The sequence below is a fragment of the Xiphophorus maculatus genome, chromosome 8 (genome assembly GCF_002775205.1).
Source record: "Xiphophorus maculatus strain JP 163 A chromosome 8, X_maculatus-5.0-male, whole genome shotgun sequence".
Classification (NCBI taxonomy): domain Eukaryota; kingdom Metazoa; phylum Chordata; class Actinopteri; order Cyprinodontiformes; family Poeciliidae; genus Xiphophorus; species Xiphophorus maculatus.
The window spans coordinates 5348134-5365491 of NC_036450.1; the positions used below are offsets into that span (position 1 = coordinate 5348134).

General features: G+C 39.6%; 1 protein-coding gene across 1 annotated transcript in view; it reads right to left on the reverse strand.

Moving 5' to 3' along the window:
• Window positions 1-1136: 1136 nt before the first annotated feature.
• Window positions 1137-17358, reverse strand: part of LOC111609489 (NACHT, LRR and PYD domains-containing protein 3-like) — a 30882-nt gene continuing 14660 nt past the window's right edge. The window contains exons 7-10 of the mRNA XM_023338234.1: window positions 13782-13955; window positions 13424-13597; window positions 1826-1872; window positions 1137-1676 (exon numbers count right to left, since the gene is read on the reverse strand). Of these exons, the coding sequence (XP_023194002.1) occupies window positions 1150-1676; window positions 1826-1872; window positions 13424-13597; window positions 13782-13955 (922 nt within the window). The 3' untranslated portion in view covers window positions 1137-1149. The remainder of the gene's footprint in view (window positions 1677-1825; window positions 1873-13423; window positions 13598-13781; window positions 13956-17358) is intronic.

Genomic DNA, 17358 nt, shown 5'->3' on the forward strand with positions numbered 1-17358 from the left:
AACCTTGTTATTAATCAGTGAAATAAGTTGGAGGAGAGACGTTTGGTTCCTGTTGCAGCTCAGTGTTAATCTGGTTAATCTGAGAGATGAGCTCCAGTCTAACACTGCAGTGAGGATTAAAACCGGCCAGACAAGGTGAGGGACGGAGGAGAGGTCACCATCAGGACGTTTGAACCTCTGCAACAAACTGCATTTTAATCACAACCAGCTGCTGATTTTACTGGGTTTTGCTTTTTCCACTTAAATCCTTTATTTTCCGGTTTGGGTTGAATCAGGTGTGGCCCATGTTGGCGCTGTGGCGGGTCATATCCATGTTGGTTTATTCACTAAAAACAGGTTTACTTTTTGTTATCAGATTTAAATATAAAATATAGCAGAGATGCAGCGATCAGACCTTTTCTGTCCAACACTGATCTCCAGTTTTCATTCTGCTCTGATCTTCCAGTTCCTGGGATTTTTCCTCCAAAGAGAAAAATGTTCTGCAGGTTCTGAGTTTCAGGTAGAAGTTCTGAATGAAACAGAAAATATGAAGATTTTCCCACTTTAGGCTTCAAAGCATTGACCTCTGACCTTCATGGGATGGGAATGTTTTACTTTAAATCAGGACTTTCTGAAAGGCAGAGTTGATGAAAAAATCTTTTTAATGCAAATATTTAAATTTGACCAGGAAAAGAACAGAATGAGCAGCAAATGAACCAAATGCAGAAGAAAAATGTTTTTATTTAAAACACATGAAGAAAAACTGCAGCAAATTTACAAAAGGAAGATTTAATATTCAAATCTGACATGTTGAGAAAAATAGGAGCCGATAGAAACAGAAAATGATCAGTGATTGAGAAAAACTGATCAACATTTCAATGAAATCTGATGAATGAAAGGAAAAAAAATAAGAGAAACAACATCTTGATATTCAGTGTGAAGCTTTAACTGGAAAAAGACAGAAAAACATGAGGATCCTGGAATAATCCTGGAATAATCCTGGAATAGTCCTGGAATAATCCCAGCTTCCATATTTAAAGGACTGGAAGAAGAAAAAGTTTCCAAGGACTCAATCAGAATTGTTTCACCAAGAAATAGATTGTAGAGACTGAACTATCTGTTCAACAGTGAGAGAGTTTCTCTGACAGGAGGAAAATCTTTAGACTCAACTCAGCACAGAAACACTGAGGAACCAGAACTGAACCAGAACCTAAATCCAGGAATCAGAAGTTCAGTGAATGTGGTGTTGAAAGTGTGGAGGAGGATCAGTGAGTCAGAGGAAACTCTGTAGAAGGACAGAATGCCAGCAGGACAGTCCACATACACTGCTACTCTGTTAGAGACAGAGGAGGAGGAGAGACGAGTTTCTCTGTTATTGTGACAGACATAGTAACCATAATCAGAGCAGCTCAGACTCCAGGAATGATCATTATATCCAAACCAACAGTCTCCACTGTCTCCTTTCCTCCTGATTCTTCTGTAACTCACTGATATATCAACATATCCTCTCCACTCGACCTCCCAGTAACAGCGACCAGTCAGACCAGTTCTACACAGCAGCTGATCCCAGAAATCAAATCTGTCTGGATGATCAGGATATGACTGAAGCTCCTTCACATGTGTCACCTTCCTGTTGTCTTCAGACAGTTTGAGTTTTCTGCTCACTGTGTTTGTGTCGATGGTGAGTTGACAGGAATCTGATGGAGAGAACAAACACAATCCAGCTGCAGTTATTGATCATTTATTGACACTTTGATGATGACTCCTGAATGAGTGATGTGACAGTTTGAAGATGGTTGAATGTGAGCTGCTTTGTTGTCATGAATCAGATGAAAAACACACTTACATCTCCATGGACCTGGTGTCAAGAATGGGACTCCAGCAGGCTCCACCCTGAAAGGAGGAGGGGGGTCAGACCATCAGTCTCTTTCAGCAGCAAACATGGACATTACATGTCTCTCAGACACACATTGTCCTCCACTGAGACAGGAACAGTCCAACATTTGGATTGCAAACTGCGGTGGATGTAGGAAGGACAGTTGGTGCTGCTGCAGCACAACTCATTTCTCCAAACACAGGAAAAGCTCCAACAGAGAGGAGAAAGGAAATCCCTCAGTAACAACCTGAAGAAACTCACTGAAGCCTAAAAGGACATCAGGAAACTAAGGAAACATTTCTGGAAGCTCAACCTGATTTAATAATCAGCATTAAAATACAATCAATCTAAACTCTGACACAACACCTGGATACCTGTTCCATCCACACTCCCACACACAGATGAAGGAATGAAACACTAAACAGCCCTGCTGCTGAAAACCTGCTGTGGCCTCACTGTAATATCCAGAAATACAAACATTAAAAAGGAGAAGCTGCATCACATTCAACAAAGAGTTCAACAAGAATCAAAGATTTGATCTCTGAGCTCAGACTCACAAACCAGGGAGAGGCTTCCATCATCACACACCTCTGACAAACACCTCCAACCTTTCAGCACTTCCTCTACCAACCAACACCACCAGGTGGCGCTGCTGCACACATTTACAATGAGACCAAGAAGAAGAAGCAGCATCCTGAATCCAGCAGCTGCAGTAATGGCTTGTGAAAGTGTCCAAGGAGCATCTGGAACCAGAACCAGCAGATCCAACAGTCCAGAGAGTCTTTGTTTGCATCTTTCCTCTCAGATTTCCAAGCTGCTCTGAGAGGGAAATGACATCATCATTCTACTGATGATGTCACGCTCTGATGTCACTGATCAGGAGCTGCTGGACTTGTACATTTCCAGCATGGAGGACAGAGAAGATCTCAGCTCTGATGAGGAGCTGGCCTGCCTTCAAACTGATTCAGGGTCAAAGAAATATTTCCAGATGAAGTCAGACTAAAATGTTGGATTGTCCTGCTGTTGCAATCAGAGGCCAAGAAGAAGCTTCAAGTTCTTCTCCTGTTCAGCTCTACGTTCCTGCCAGAGACTTCAGCTCCTCATGAGGAGAACAACTAAAGCCTGGAACAGACTGACACTAACATCCTGACATCTCATCCCTGAACAAAGCTTTGCAGCATCAAGGTGACTCTTAGCGCCATATATGGACAGATTTCCTCTAAAGGGGGCGGAGCCTGGATTGGAGGAACCAGCAGCAGCTTCCAGGAACAAACCTTGGGAACCTCTGGAGGAGAACATGGAGATGAGATTCCTGCTTTAATCAGTGGATTCATTGATAGAAAACATGATGACTGAAATATCTGAGAGCTGCAGCTCCATTTTCTACAGATCTGCTGGAACATCAGATAGAAATGAAGAATTTCATCATTTCACATCAAATCTGTTCATCTTCCACAGAAACAACTGAATTATTGACCTGAACTGGTTCTAAAGGTCTGGATGGTAAAAACATCCATTGTTTTTATGTCTCATTAGTTTCCAGAAAGAGTTGAAATGTTTCAGAAGCTTTTATCCAGCAGCTCAGTAAAGATCTCTCCTCTTTCCAACCTGATTTAGTCCATGAAGCAGAACATCTCTGCTGCTGCAGCAACAGGAGGAAACTTCTCCAGCTCTCAACTTCTACACTCTGACTGCTTGGAAACAGATCAGGGAGGAACAGCCTTTTCTCCAGGCTGCCTCCTCCTGACTCTAGCGCCACCTACTGGCTGTTCACCAGAGGTGGAGAAAGAACTCAAACAATGTACTGAAGTAAAAGTACAAATAAACAGACAAAAATGTTCTCTAGTAAAAGAACCACATTAACATTTTTACTTGAGTAAATGTAAGAAAGTACTGACTCTTATAAATACTTAAAGTATTAAAAGTAAAAGTACTTGCTGAATGTCTTACCTAATGGCTAATACAGTATCATTAAGTGTACCGATCATATTTAATTTTAATACATCAGTAATGAGCCATTTAATGATCAATGCTGCAGATAAATCATGTTTTATTGTGTTTACTCTCTGTGACAGTTTAGATTTAGATTTGTGATTCTATGCATCAGAATTTCAGGATGACCTGCGTCTCTCTAGCAGTTCTTAACTACAGTCATTTTCAATAAATTAGAATATTTATGAAAAGTATTTCAGTAACTCGGCTCACAAGTTAAACACATCATACAGATTAATTCCCCACAAAACTGTTTTAAAGCTTTTATTTGTTAATGATGATGATTTGTTGCTTACAGTTTCAGCTTCAAACTAAATGTTTCCCAGCAGACTGACTAAAGACATTTCTCCCTCTTCCTCCTCTATCAGACCTTCTCTGCTCCTGCAGCAGGTTCCTCCATACCTGAGAGCTTCCAGTCTCCAGTGTGGATCCTTCAGTCCAGCCGACAGCAGCTTCACTCCTGAGTCTCCTGGATGATTGTAGCTCAGGTCCAACTCTTTCAGATGGGAGGGGTTGGAGGTCAGAGCTGAGGCCAGAGAAGCACAGCCTTCCTCTGAGACCAAACAGCCTGATAAGCTGCAGACACACAATTCATCACATGATGAGAACATTGAGGTAGAACCCAAGGTCTGAACTGATGGATGGAGGGATGGAGGGATGGATGGATTTGTAATTTGTGGAATAAATAAGAAAGCCAAGCAACTGCTGGGATCTGTAATAATGTTTCTTTTTGCTCCTAAGATGCAGCAATTTGTCAAGTGCCCAGAGAAATATCTAAATATTTCTCTTCTTGGTTCATTCAGGCTGCAGTAAAGGAAAACCAGCCATGTTTGTGTGTCGAGACTTAGCATGGTTACCCATCTCACAGGAAGACATCTATTATTATTTTACTCTATTATTGAAAAAAGATTTGCATCATAACTGATAGAATATAATGGACAGAAATCTGGTTTCACCAGGATTGAGAATATTTTACCAGAGAGTTTCCAGGTTGCAGTTTGGACTCTTCAGTCCAGCAGAGAGAAGCTGCACTCCTGAATCCTGCAGGTTGTTGTTACTCAGGTCCAGTTCTCTGAGACTGGAGGACTGGGAGCTGAGAACTGAGGACAGAGCTTCACAGCTTCTCTTTGAGAGGTTACAGCCACTCAGTCTGAGGAGACAGAGAGAAAAATCTGTTATTCAGCAAATCAGAAATATTTATTTCTTTATTTCCAGTCAAGAATTTTCTTCTTGGAAAGATTGAAAGGACTTTTTACTTCACATATTTTTATGTTGACTTTTATTGTGAACTGGATCATTTTGTAGATGGTTCTGCTGTCTTGAAGGATTGAACAACAGACAACAAGGAGGCTGGCAAGAGAAATATTACAATCCACCATGAACTAAATGAATCCAGTGTCAGTTTTAACAGAAAGAGTCCAGTGGAAATCTAGGCTGAATAACAGCATCAGAGCTGGTTTGAGGGAAAACACCAGCTTCAAGCAAAGCAGAGAGAATCTCAGATTTCATCTTTCCCTTTTTAACTGTTGGATACAGAGATGGAAAACTGAGCAGCAACTGACAAAAGCTGTTCCTTTGAGCAACAAGCTAACTATTTAGCTTCAAACTAAATGTTTCCCACCAGGGACTTTCGGTTATGGCGTCTTACTGAGCAGCTGCTGGGCTCTGAGCTCCGACCAATAAATCCTGCATTTAGATATCTAGACCACTGCCAAGATATTTTCCGTACGAGCAAACTCCCTGGGATTCAATTCAACCTGCCAAGATGCCGAGTAAACAAATTAAAAGCGAAAACAACCAGCAAAGAGGGATCCGAGGCTGGAAGCGAAGCGGAAACCGATACATGGAGGAGGCTAACGCTAGCTCCCTGACCTCTGAAGCTAACCTCCTGGAAGCTATCCAAGCCTTGGAAACTCACTTCACCAGGCAACTACGGGAGATTATAACTTCAAATCAAGAAATTAAAGACACAGTTGGAGTATTCCTCGAGAGGTTTAGCTCTGCAGAATCCCGCATTAGCAACCTGGAGGACGGCGTCGCCTCGTTAACAGGCAAAGAAGCGACCATACAAAAGAAAACCCAGGATCTCGCTTTGAAGGTGGACGAGCTTGAAAACAGAAGATCCAACCTGAGACTCGTGGGTTTACCCGAGAAGACAGAGCAAGGGGACATCGCTGCTTTTCTGCAGACCTGGCTGATGGAGGTCCTGGGGCGGGACGCGTTTCCATCCCCCCCATTATCGAGCGGGCCCACAGGCTGCAGGGCCAGAGAGCTCCAGGCCGCCCGTGATCATCGTGAAATAACTAAACTATCAAGACAAGGTGAGGGTGATGACTGCAGCCCGTCTGAAAGGAAAGGTGATGTACAACGGCGGCCATGTGATGTTCTTCCCTGCTATCCACGGATGTGGTGAAACAACGGAAACAAAACGACCGGGTGAAACAACAACTCCGTAATCTGAATATAAACTTTGGACTGATATTCCCAGCAAAGATGAGGATTTTCCACCGCGGTAAAAGCTTCCTCTTCCACACGCCAACGGAGGTGGAGAAATTTATACGGGAAACAAAACAAACTGACGGGTAACCACATTTACACGCTAGATGGCGCCATCGAGGTTTAATAAGGATCAATACTCCAATTGATCGGTGATCCTGGACAATATACATTTCCACTAAGTCTCCCCCTCTTAGCGGTGGGGAACAAGTTTTAGATACCATGGTCGGGGTTCGCAGTTTAAGGTTGAGGTGCGAGTTGTTTAAGTAAATGTTTTTTCTGCTCCTGTTGTTCTGGGATCAGTAGCAAAGCCAAGTCACAGAATAGAGGGGAAGGGAAGGTGGAGATTCCCACTGGTGGGAAATCTCAGGAAAGTCTTTTGTGTTTGTAAATGTTCAGTGTTCTCAAGGTGCAATGTTCTTCAAGTTGTACATTTCAAGTTCCTACAGTTGAGACAAAAACAGAAAGAGATGATAAATGGACATTAAGCAGATGAGTACTGAGTCCATTGTTGATGTGATCTCCTGGAATGTAAGAGGCCTTAGGAAATTGATCAAACTCAAAAAAGTCATGAATAGACTTAAACAATATCATCCAAAAGTGGTTTTTATCCAAGAAACACATTTACTTACAAACCAAGTTGCACGACTAAGAAGAAGATGGACAGGTCAAGTATTTTCCAGCTCATTTTCTCCACATGCTGGGGGCGTGGCAATTCTTCTTCATAAATCTTTACCTATATGTATAAAAAGGACCATCATAGATCCTGCTGGGAGATTCATAATAATCCAAGCCTCACTGATGAACCAAAACTTAATTTTGGTTAACCTGTATGGTACTAATATAGATGACCCTGATTTCTCCAATAATTTGTTTCTCTCTATTACAGCTTTACACGGTGATGTGATCTTTGGTGGAGATTTTAACTGTACTTTAGATCCTAATCTCGACCGATCATCGGGTTTAGATTTGTCCCACCCTAAAAGTAGATGGGTTATACAACATTTTATGTCTGAACTAAACCTAAGAGATATATGGAGAGTACAGAATCCAACAAAGAAAGAATATTCTTGCCACTCAACTACCCATAATAAGTTATAGCTGTATAGATTATTTCCTAATTTCAAACTCCGTGGTTACCAAAATTAAGAGTTGTGCCTACAAAAGCATATTGATCTCCAAACACTCACTATGCATGCTTAAATTTTCACCCTTAATTGCGTTTAGACATAATCCTATTTATCGATTAAAACCCCACTGGTTGCAAATACCCAAATTTCTGAACTATATTGAGATAAATATTGATGATTACTTCAGCCTTAATAAATCTGAGACCACAGCATCTATTAGATGGGAAGCCTTTAAGGCTTTTATACGGGGTCAGATGATAAGGTACACAAAAAATAAAGCTAATAAAACTATCATGGAGATGCTAAAACTTGAAGAACAAATAAAAGAGACTGAGCTGGAGATAAATCTAAAGGGTTCTAAAGAAAAGCAACAAGAACTGCAAATATTGAGAGCAAAATATGACAAACTATCTACTAACAAAGCTTCATCAGAGATATTCAGATTGAAACAATCCTACTACAATCAGGGAGAGAAGGCAGGAAAACGTCTAGTGTGGCTCATTAAAGCTTTGCAGAATGAGAGGGCAATAAATGAAATTATAACTGCAAATGAAAACACTACTGATCCTCAAAAAATTAATGATCTCTTTAAAGATTATTACTCAAAATTATATACGTCTAAAGGGCACAAACCACAAGCATCACTTGACTCCTTTCTTAATTGTGTAAACATCCCCATACTTAGTGAAACAGCTAAATCAGAACTGGATATGCCAACATCTATAGATGAACTCTCAAATGCAATAGATAAATTAAAATCAGGAAAATCACCTGGTCCAGATGGGATTCCTTTGGACCTATATAAAATATTTAAAAACAAATTATTGCAGCCCCTGTATAATATGCTATTGGAAAGTTATACCATTAAAGAATTACCTCCTTCCTTGTGAAATGCGATCATAACAGTTCTACCTAAACCTGGGAAATTTCCCACTAGATGTGAATCTTTCTGACTAATCTCACTTATAAACTCTGATGCCAAAATAATATCTAAAGTTCTAGCAATCAGGCTTGAGAAATTTTACCATCCCTTTCTGACCCTGATCAGAACGGATTCATAAAGGGGGGCAAGTTCACCACGGTATCCGTCATGTTCTGAATATAATTCATGCTAAATATGAACATCCTGATACAGCTTTGCTTTCACTTGATGCAGAAAAAGCATTCGATAGAGTGGAACATAATTATCTCTACAAAGTTCTCTCTCAATTCGGTTTTGGTAGTTATTTCATAAACTGGATTAAAATACTTTATAATAAACCCTCTGCCTCAGTTGTAACTAATAACATTGTATCTAAATCATTTAATCTAGGTAGGGCACGCGTCAAGGCTGTCCCCTCTCACCCTCCTGTTTGTTCTGGGAATTGAGCCACTGGCTATTGCCATAAGGAAAAATCAAAACATACATGGTGTCAGAATAAAAATATTGAATCTAAAATTGGACTATTTGCTGATGATATTATTTTAATGTTGTCCAGTCTAAATTGCTCAATCCCCCAACTACTTAAAACTATCAGTGAGTTTAGTTATATTTCTGGTTATAAACTTAACAAATATAAATCCGTCATCCTATTTTTAAAACAGGCTGAAAGAAACAATCCTCCAATTCACACAACATTTCAGGTGGCAAAAGACAGCCTTACTTACTTAGGCATAAAAATTACTCCAAACATAGATGATCTGGTTCGGGCAAATTACACACCGGTGGTTAATTCAATAATGGAATCACTTGATAGCTGGTCTACCTTACCTATATCTATGATTGGCCGTATAAATATTCTCAAAATCAATGTTCTCCCTAAATTCCTACATCTTTTCCAGGCTATCCCTCTTAATCCTCCCAACAGTTTTTTTACAAAAAGTCAAACCATCCTAAATAACTTCATTTGGAACAGCAGACGAGCCAGATTACGTTTATCATTATTATATCTTCCATATGACAGAGGAGGGCTAGGTGTTGTTGTTGCGCAACACCCCCCCCCTCCTTTCTGTCTCTACTCTCTCACTCTCTACTTCCTCTTCTGAGAGGGGAGATGTGCTACCAGCTCTCCATCTAACGGGTTAATTGAGTTTCCTAAATCTGCCGGGATTTACCCTGTCCAGAACTGAAGTAAACTCTGTTTAAGCTGGTTTCGAGAAACGATTCACCTGATTTTTAACGGCCTACATCCAGGTGTCTCACCCTTCTTCCCTCTGTGAATTAGCCAGACTGAGCAGCCTACAGCCAACTAGTTTCACAGAGCACACCTGTTAACGGTCGCTCGTTCTCTTATTTTACAACTTGCATTTGTTATTGAACCAGGTAGGTTTTAGTGACTCGGGCGAGTCCCAAGGATGTTGTTTTAAATTTGGGCTACCAGCAACCTATAAAACATTTTAAACTTTTTCCTCTCCAGAATCAAACATCACAGCTATTTTACAACCATCAAAGAACTTTAAGGTGACTCATTAACTGAATGTCCACAACATCTTTTAGATTTTCTTTATGCTAAATATTTTATTAGTAAGGCATTTTTGCAAGGGTCAGTACAGCTTAATTCAGTAGCAGAAATAATCAAATAAGTAAAATCAATCATCTAGTCTATCTTTCCCTACTGCTGACACTGAAAACTAAAAAAGGAACCTTTGAGAGAGACGGACGGAGCCTGGCGCCTCGAACCCCAGACCTGGCACGACGACGAAGAAGGTGCTGCAGCAGGAGGAAGACGCCGATCGATGAAGGCCAGGATCTCCGCAGGTCTGATGATGAAGAAGGTGTTGCAGCAGGAGGAAGACGCCGATCGATGAAGGCCAGGATCTCCGCAGGTCTGATGATGAAGAAGGTGTTGCAGCAGGAGGAAGATGTTGATCAGCGAAGGCAGGAATCTCTGTAGGTCTGATGAGCCTCCTCTCCGCATGGATGGTGAGGTCACACAGGACTTGGTGCTGGCAGGAAGGAAGGCACCAGTTCTTCTTCTTTGTCTTTGCCTTTGTCTTCATCTTTGTCTTTGGGGTCTGAACCCAGCCGATGAGAGAAGTGCGATTTGAAGCCACAGGTTGTGGGGCTGACGGGTTGGTCCCCATGGCCGGACAGTCTTCGGCTCCGTGGCCCCGGCTCTTCTTCAGCTGCAGAGTTCTTTGTCCATCTCTTGGCTCGAAGCTGCCCGGAGGATCCAACGAAAGGTTCCTCTTTTGCACCCACCTTTTATAGGGTTTATCCACCCTTTTGGTGCGTTTTCATTGGCTGTCTGCTTAGACAGATGACCTCACATCCATCACTGTCCTTCAGACATTATGTCCTAATGTCTGTGCTAATGTCTCCAGGTTGCTCAACCTCCTATGTCCATTGCCTGCACAACCTTTTACCTAAATAAGGCGTTGATCATCTCTGCTCTCCTGTTAGTTCCCCTTTTTCCCTTCCTTTCACCTTTCACCTACCATCTACCTCCAACATATCAGTGATGTTTAATTGCAGTTACACCATTTCAAGTTCAATGTCAAAATCACATTTATATCACTTTTATTTTCTTTAGCTTCTCTGATTTTAGCATTCATTTATAATTTTATAACCATAACTTATATCACATTTATTTTCTTCAGCTTCTCTGATTTATCATTCATTTATGATTTTATAACCATAACTTATTAATTATACTTATTATAATCTTAATGTGAGTTATTACAGATGTTTTTCTGAAAAGAAACCAAAAGAATAATACATGATTCTAATTATTTACTACTAAAGTTACAGTTACTTGTTTTCCTTGTAAGTGTTCCCACAAATATAAGTGTAAGTATTATTACAAGTAAACCAATATTAATATAAGTATTTTACTTTGAATCTTATCAAATTACCAAAATGTTTAGATTTAATTCTTTAAACTTTCATGCTTTAAAATAAGAAATAGTCTCATCTATTTTTATGAATCTGCAGGCTGGAAACTTCCTCTTTTTCCAGGAAACCTGCTTTTCCTGTTTCATGACTCTCTCTGTCTGACTATGATTTCTTATGATTAAATAGAGAAAAGTAGAATTAAAGCAAAGTTTGCATGAGACAAAAACAACACACACAACCAGATTTATTTTATTGACACTTAAGTCTACTGTTGGGCCTAGATGTCACTTGAGTGATTCATTTTAAAGATAACTTTATTTATTATTACTGTTAAACTAACTTTATTGACACTTAAGTCTACTGTTGGGCCTTGATGTCACTTGAGTGATTCATTTTAAAGATAACTTTATTTATTATTACTGTTAAACTAAAATCTCCAGCATGGGGAAGTGGGATGAGCTCGGATTTTCTTGACAGTGTGCCAAATTTCAAGTGGTATTATTGGGCTGCTCAGCTCTCTAGCGCATCCTGCTGGTTTTCAGCAGCTGATCTGTCGTGGGTAAATATAGAAAATATAAATACCACTCCTTTATCCCTAAATTCATATCTATACTCAAGGAAATGCAAAGAGTTATTAAAAAATACTTCTAACCCATTTGTTAAAAGCACTATCCGAGTACGGTATGATGTACATAAATTCAAAATGAAATACCAACACTATCCCAATTCTCCCCGATCTGGGGCAACATGACATTTGAACCAGGTAGGAAAGACATGGGTTTTAAAACATGGTATGCTAAAGGTTTATGCAAAATTTCAGATTTATTTGATAAAGGGATTATGATGATTTTTGAAGATTTGAAACAGAAATTTGACATTCCAACTAAAAATTTTTTTAAGTTTATGAAATCAGAAGTTTTGTCTTGGGTACTCAAAAGTCTCTAACATTACCTAGTCTTGCTTCTATAGAAGAACTTGCAACAAATTACCATTTGAAGAAGGACCTAATATCCTGCTTTTATAACATCATCAGAGACAGAATCCCAGACATCCTCACAACACAAAAGACTGGCCTGGTGTGAAGACTTGAAATGTAATATATCAGTAGAGGAATGGCAGAGGGCCTGTCTGAAGGCACAGACACAATCTATTAATACTCAATTTAAGTTAATTCAATACAAATGGCTGATGAGAACATATGTTACTCCAACATTACTAAATAAATTTAATTCCAACATTCTGGATACATGTGCTAAATGTGGAGATAAAGACAAATTGATTCACTGCCTTTGGGAAAGTCCTGAGATTCAGAATATTTGGAAGGAGGTTTTGGATAAAATTTCACTTATCATTGGTACCAAACTTAATCCCTGTCCTGGTTGTGTATCTTAGGGATTTTTCAAACTCAAACTCAAATAAGCAAGGTTGATCAAAAGTCCATAATTTACTGTTTGGTGCAGGACAAATATAGTATAGCCAGTCCTGGAAATCTGTAACCAAACCCCAATTAAAAACTTGGATGTGTAAATTATCAAGATCTCTTGCCTTGGAGAAACTCACCTTTATGATTAAGGGTAAATACTGTGTGTTCAAAAAGATATGGGGAAAATTTTTGCTATTTTTGGAAAATATAAATACTCATAATGATGATTGACTGAACGTACTCTAGTTAATTTTGTTATGTTTTTATTCTTATAGTGGCTATAAGTCTGTTATTCTCATGTTAATACCAAATGTACTCACTGGCTCGAAAAATGTAGGAAACTAAAACACTGATGTCGGGATGCCTAGAACCAGGGAGGAAGTTGCCATCACCTCATACCTAGCTTGTGGACTGAGATTAAATCTCTTGGACTAAGTCTCAACATAAACCCTGAGATAATAAACTTAAAGTACTCTGTCTCACTGCAATCAACTGTTTGTCACCTTGAATGTTTAAGTTGTTAATGTGTTTTCTTTTGGTTTTGTTAGGGGTTTTGTGCACTTGTGAGTTACTTATCTTTTTCTCTTTTGGAATGTAAAAGACAATAAACAGATTTTGGAGAAAAAATGTTTCCCAGCAGACTGACTAAAGACATTTCTCCCTCTTCCTCCTCTATCAGACCTTCTCTGCTCCTGCAGCAGGTTCCTCCATACCTGAGAGCTTCCAGTCTCCAGTGTGGATCCTTCAGTCCAGCCCACAGCAGCTTCACTCCTGAGTCTCCTGGATGATTGTAGCTCAGGTCCAACTCTTTCAGATGGGAGGGGTTGGAGGTCAGAGCTGAGGCCAGAGAAGCACAGCCTTCCTCTGAGACCAAACAGCCTGATAAGCTGCAGACACACAATTCATCACATGATGAGAACATTGAGGTAGAACCCAAGGTCTGAACGGATGGATGGATGGATGGATTTGTAACATGGGGAATAAATATGAAACTCAAGAAACTGCTGGGATCTGTAATAATGTTTCTTTTTGCTCCTAAGATGCAGCAATTTGTCAAGTGCCCAGAGTTACCTGAGAGTTTCCAGGTTGCAGTTTGGACTCTTCATTCCAGCAGAGAGAAGCTTCACTCCTGAATCCTGCAGCTTGTTGTTACTCAGGTCCAGTTCTCTGAGACTGGAAGACTGGGAGCTGAGAACTGAGGACAGAGCTTCACAGCTTCTCTCTGAGAGGTTACAGACATTCAGTCTGAGGAGACAGAGAGAAAAATCTGTTATTAAACAATTCTTCAAAATGTGTCATTTTTCCCAATCAACAATGTTCCTCTTTACTGATTTAAGGGACTGTTTTATATATAATGTTAAGGAAAAATGATTATTTTAGTGCTAAAATACTTACAACATGTGTAAAGGTATATTAAGCATTCTTATTTGAAAAACAGGTTTTGTGTGACCCAGAGAGAGGCCCAAGGAGACAAGCAGACGCCTTCCACTGTCTGCTTAAGAGCACACAAGAGCCATAAAATTAGCATCTCCATGGAAACGGCAGCTGGAATGTGGGAGGAAGAAACTCCAGGGGAGTCGGCGAGATTTATATCAGGACTTCGGTGCTGGGGACATTCGTGCGTGGTACGCACAGGATTAAGGGCTTTTTCCCCTGCTTGGTTTGACAGAGAACAGATCACCTTTGAGCTGAGCTGTAAGGAGGGGAGTTTCGCGGGTTTCTCTGGGGCCGAAACAGGTCTCTGATTGGTTGAACAACAGAACGCCTTCTTTGCATATATTAAAGTGAGGAAACACCTACTCAGTATAAAGTACATGTAGCGCTAAAATAGAGAGTTTTTTCCATTTTTCTCCACGTGGGCGCCTTTGTCTGTCTCTGTGTTTCGTGTTTGTCTTTGTCTGTTATTTTGTGATAAAAATGCATATCTCTGTACCTCTGCAGCTTTGTTAACTGATTCATGCGTTGCTTTGTATGAATTAAACTCTGTGATCTGTGATGTCAACACGCCTTGTTTAGTTTCGTTTTACAGCTGCCCCGCTGCTCGCCGAGAGGACCCGGCTGTTTAAGAAAGATACGAGCCAAACGTTTTGTTCAAAGTTCTAATAAATATTTCTTCCTTTACAATAATTATGTTGCCTTTTGTTGTGAACTGGTTCAGTCTATAAATGGGCCTCCAGCCATGAAGGACTGAACTAAAGGCAACAAGGAGGCTGGCAAGAGAAATATTAAATTCCTCTATGAACTAAATTAATCCCATGTCAGTTTTAACAGAAAGAGTCCAATGAAGCCTGAGAATCAAATTGCTCAATAAAAGGTTTGTATTTTAAAAAATCCTTTTTTATTTGAGAAAAAAATTACAACAAAACTAATGTGGGAAAAAATAGAAACAAATTTGCTCCTAAAACAATCCAAAAACAATCACTAGCCAAACATTAAATACAGGGAAATTTAACCCAGTATTTAAATTAAAGAGTTCTGAAAACACCCCACCAACCTGACACTAAAGGTTACTAAACACATGGAAAACACACTTTCAGAAGTCACCACAATTAAAACTGCATTCATAAATATCACAACATTGAACGGCCCTCCAAATATGTTTTAAACATTTTGTTGGAATAGGATGGGCCACCAATATGTTACGATCCTCATGTCATCACACAGAACTCACAAAATACAAAGTCCAGACCAGATGATGTTTTTAACAAAGAGGTTTTATTAAACCCAAGTCTGGACACAAAGTAGTTCTGGCAGTCTTGGTAAAATAAAAGAGTGAGAGAACGAACAAATAAGGCAGCAGTTGGCCGTCGGATTCAGGCCGCTGTGGGGCTCATACTGATTCTAATCTAACGTTCATAATAGTTATCTCTTCTTTCATTTCTAATTAATTATTATCATTTCTAGTGATACAGTGAACCCTCGCTATAACGTGGTTCACCTTTCACGGCCTCGATGCTTCGCAAAGTTTTTTGTGCAGTTATTTTTTTTCACACTGCATTGTGTTCTGCGTCCTGATTGGCTAAACAGTCTCCGCGTTTCTTCTCTACCTGTAACGTTAATAACGTTACGGCATTTAAATGTACGTAATACAGCTTGGGAAATATTGGCAAATGTTTTTGCCCAGAAGAAAAAGGAGCGACAACAACTACCGATAACTTTGTTCTTCTCTCCAAAAAACACACCAGCACCTCAGGCTTTAGAAGAAAAAGACACTAGAGAGCGAAGTCAGGTCGCAGCGTCACAGTCAGAGGAACAGTGAAATACGGGAGTCACAATTTGTCTTACTGTACTTTATATTGGTGATTAAAATGATTATTTTACTGTACTTATTAGTTCTATTTGTTAAAAAAATGCTTAGGCTTGGTTTCAAAGTAGATTATTTAATTATGCTGTATAATAATTGTAAAAAATAAAGATAACTACTTCACGGATTTCGTCCATCACGGGTTCTTTTTGGAACACAACCCCCGCGAATGACGAGGGTTCACTGTACACTCAAATTCAAATTAAAAACAGCTTATTCATCCCAAAAGGAAATAAAATCTTCTTGTGACTCATATTAATTCAAATTCTTCAAAGGGTTATGTTATGTTTGGAAGCTAGGACGAGGTAGAAGCTCAAGTAGACAAAGAACCCTTAACAGCTTTTATTCATAACTCGCTCAGCAGTACAGTAACATCAAGTATTCCTTTCCTCCATCTTATCTCTTCTTCTTCTTTTCTCTCCTCTCTATAGTATTCTCGTACACCACCTAGTGGTAGACACAACATTCCCCCCTTACTTGAAAAGATTCCATGTACCCATTTAGTATAAGACTGAACATCAACCTCATTTAACAGTTTGTATGTCACAAATATAACTTTAGCTGTAATCAAAGTAGGTAATTACTTAAGTACACACAACCAAACAAATATATTCAGAAACCCTGTACTTTTTAAACTCTAGCACTTGAAGTTACTATGGAAAATAATTACCAAATGTAACTATTGTAAACATAAAATCCAGGTATTTGTAACCAGTTTGTACCATGAGAATTAGTTCACCTGAACCCTAAACATGTAACACACAATCATTTAAGTATTTAGTCATCTTTTGTTTAACCTGGTTGAAAGTCCTTGAACCACACAGGTCGAGCAGAAGTTCTAGCACTTTTCCTCTGAACCACAGGGTCATGCTTTTCTGGTTTTGTCGTTTTACATGGAATACCTGCAGAATAGCGTGAAAGTCTGGCAGCATTCCACCTTTTATTGTCACTGAGTACATAATACTTCCTCCAATCTTCACCACTGTCAACAGACAGTGGTGAAGTAAATCTTGATGAGCCTTTGCGAACATGATCAGGTCTTTTTACCCTCACCATGTCTCCAGGTTTGAATGTTGGTGTCTTTGCTCCACGGCGCTTGTCAGTATACTGTTTAGACTTCTCTTGTTTCTGTCTAACTGTTTCTTGGACTGTAGTGTATTTTCTGCTTTTCTCTGAACTTGGAAAGATGTTCACTTTTGTTTTCATCTTCCTGTTGTGCAGTAGTTCTGATGGAGATACTCCAGTTGTGTTATGTGGAGTTGCTCTGTAGTTTTGTAGGAAATCAGTCACTGTAGTTTTCCAGTCTTTCTGCATGTGTTCAGCAGTTAGGATTGTCTCCTTAAG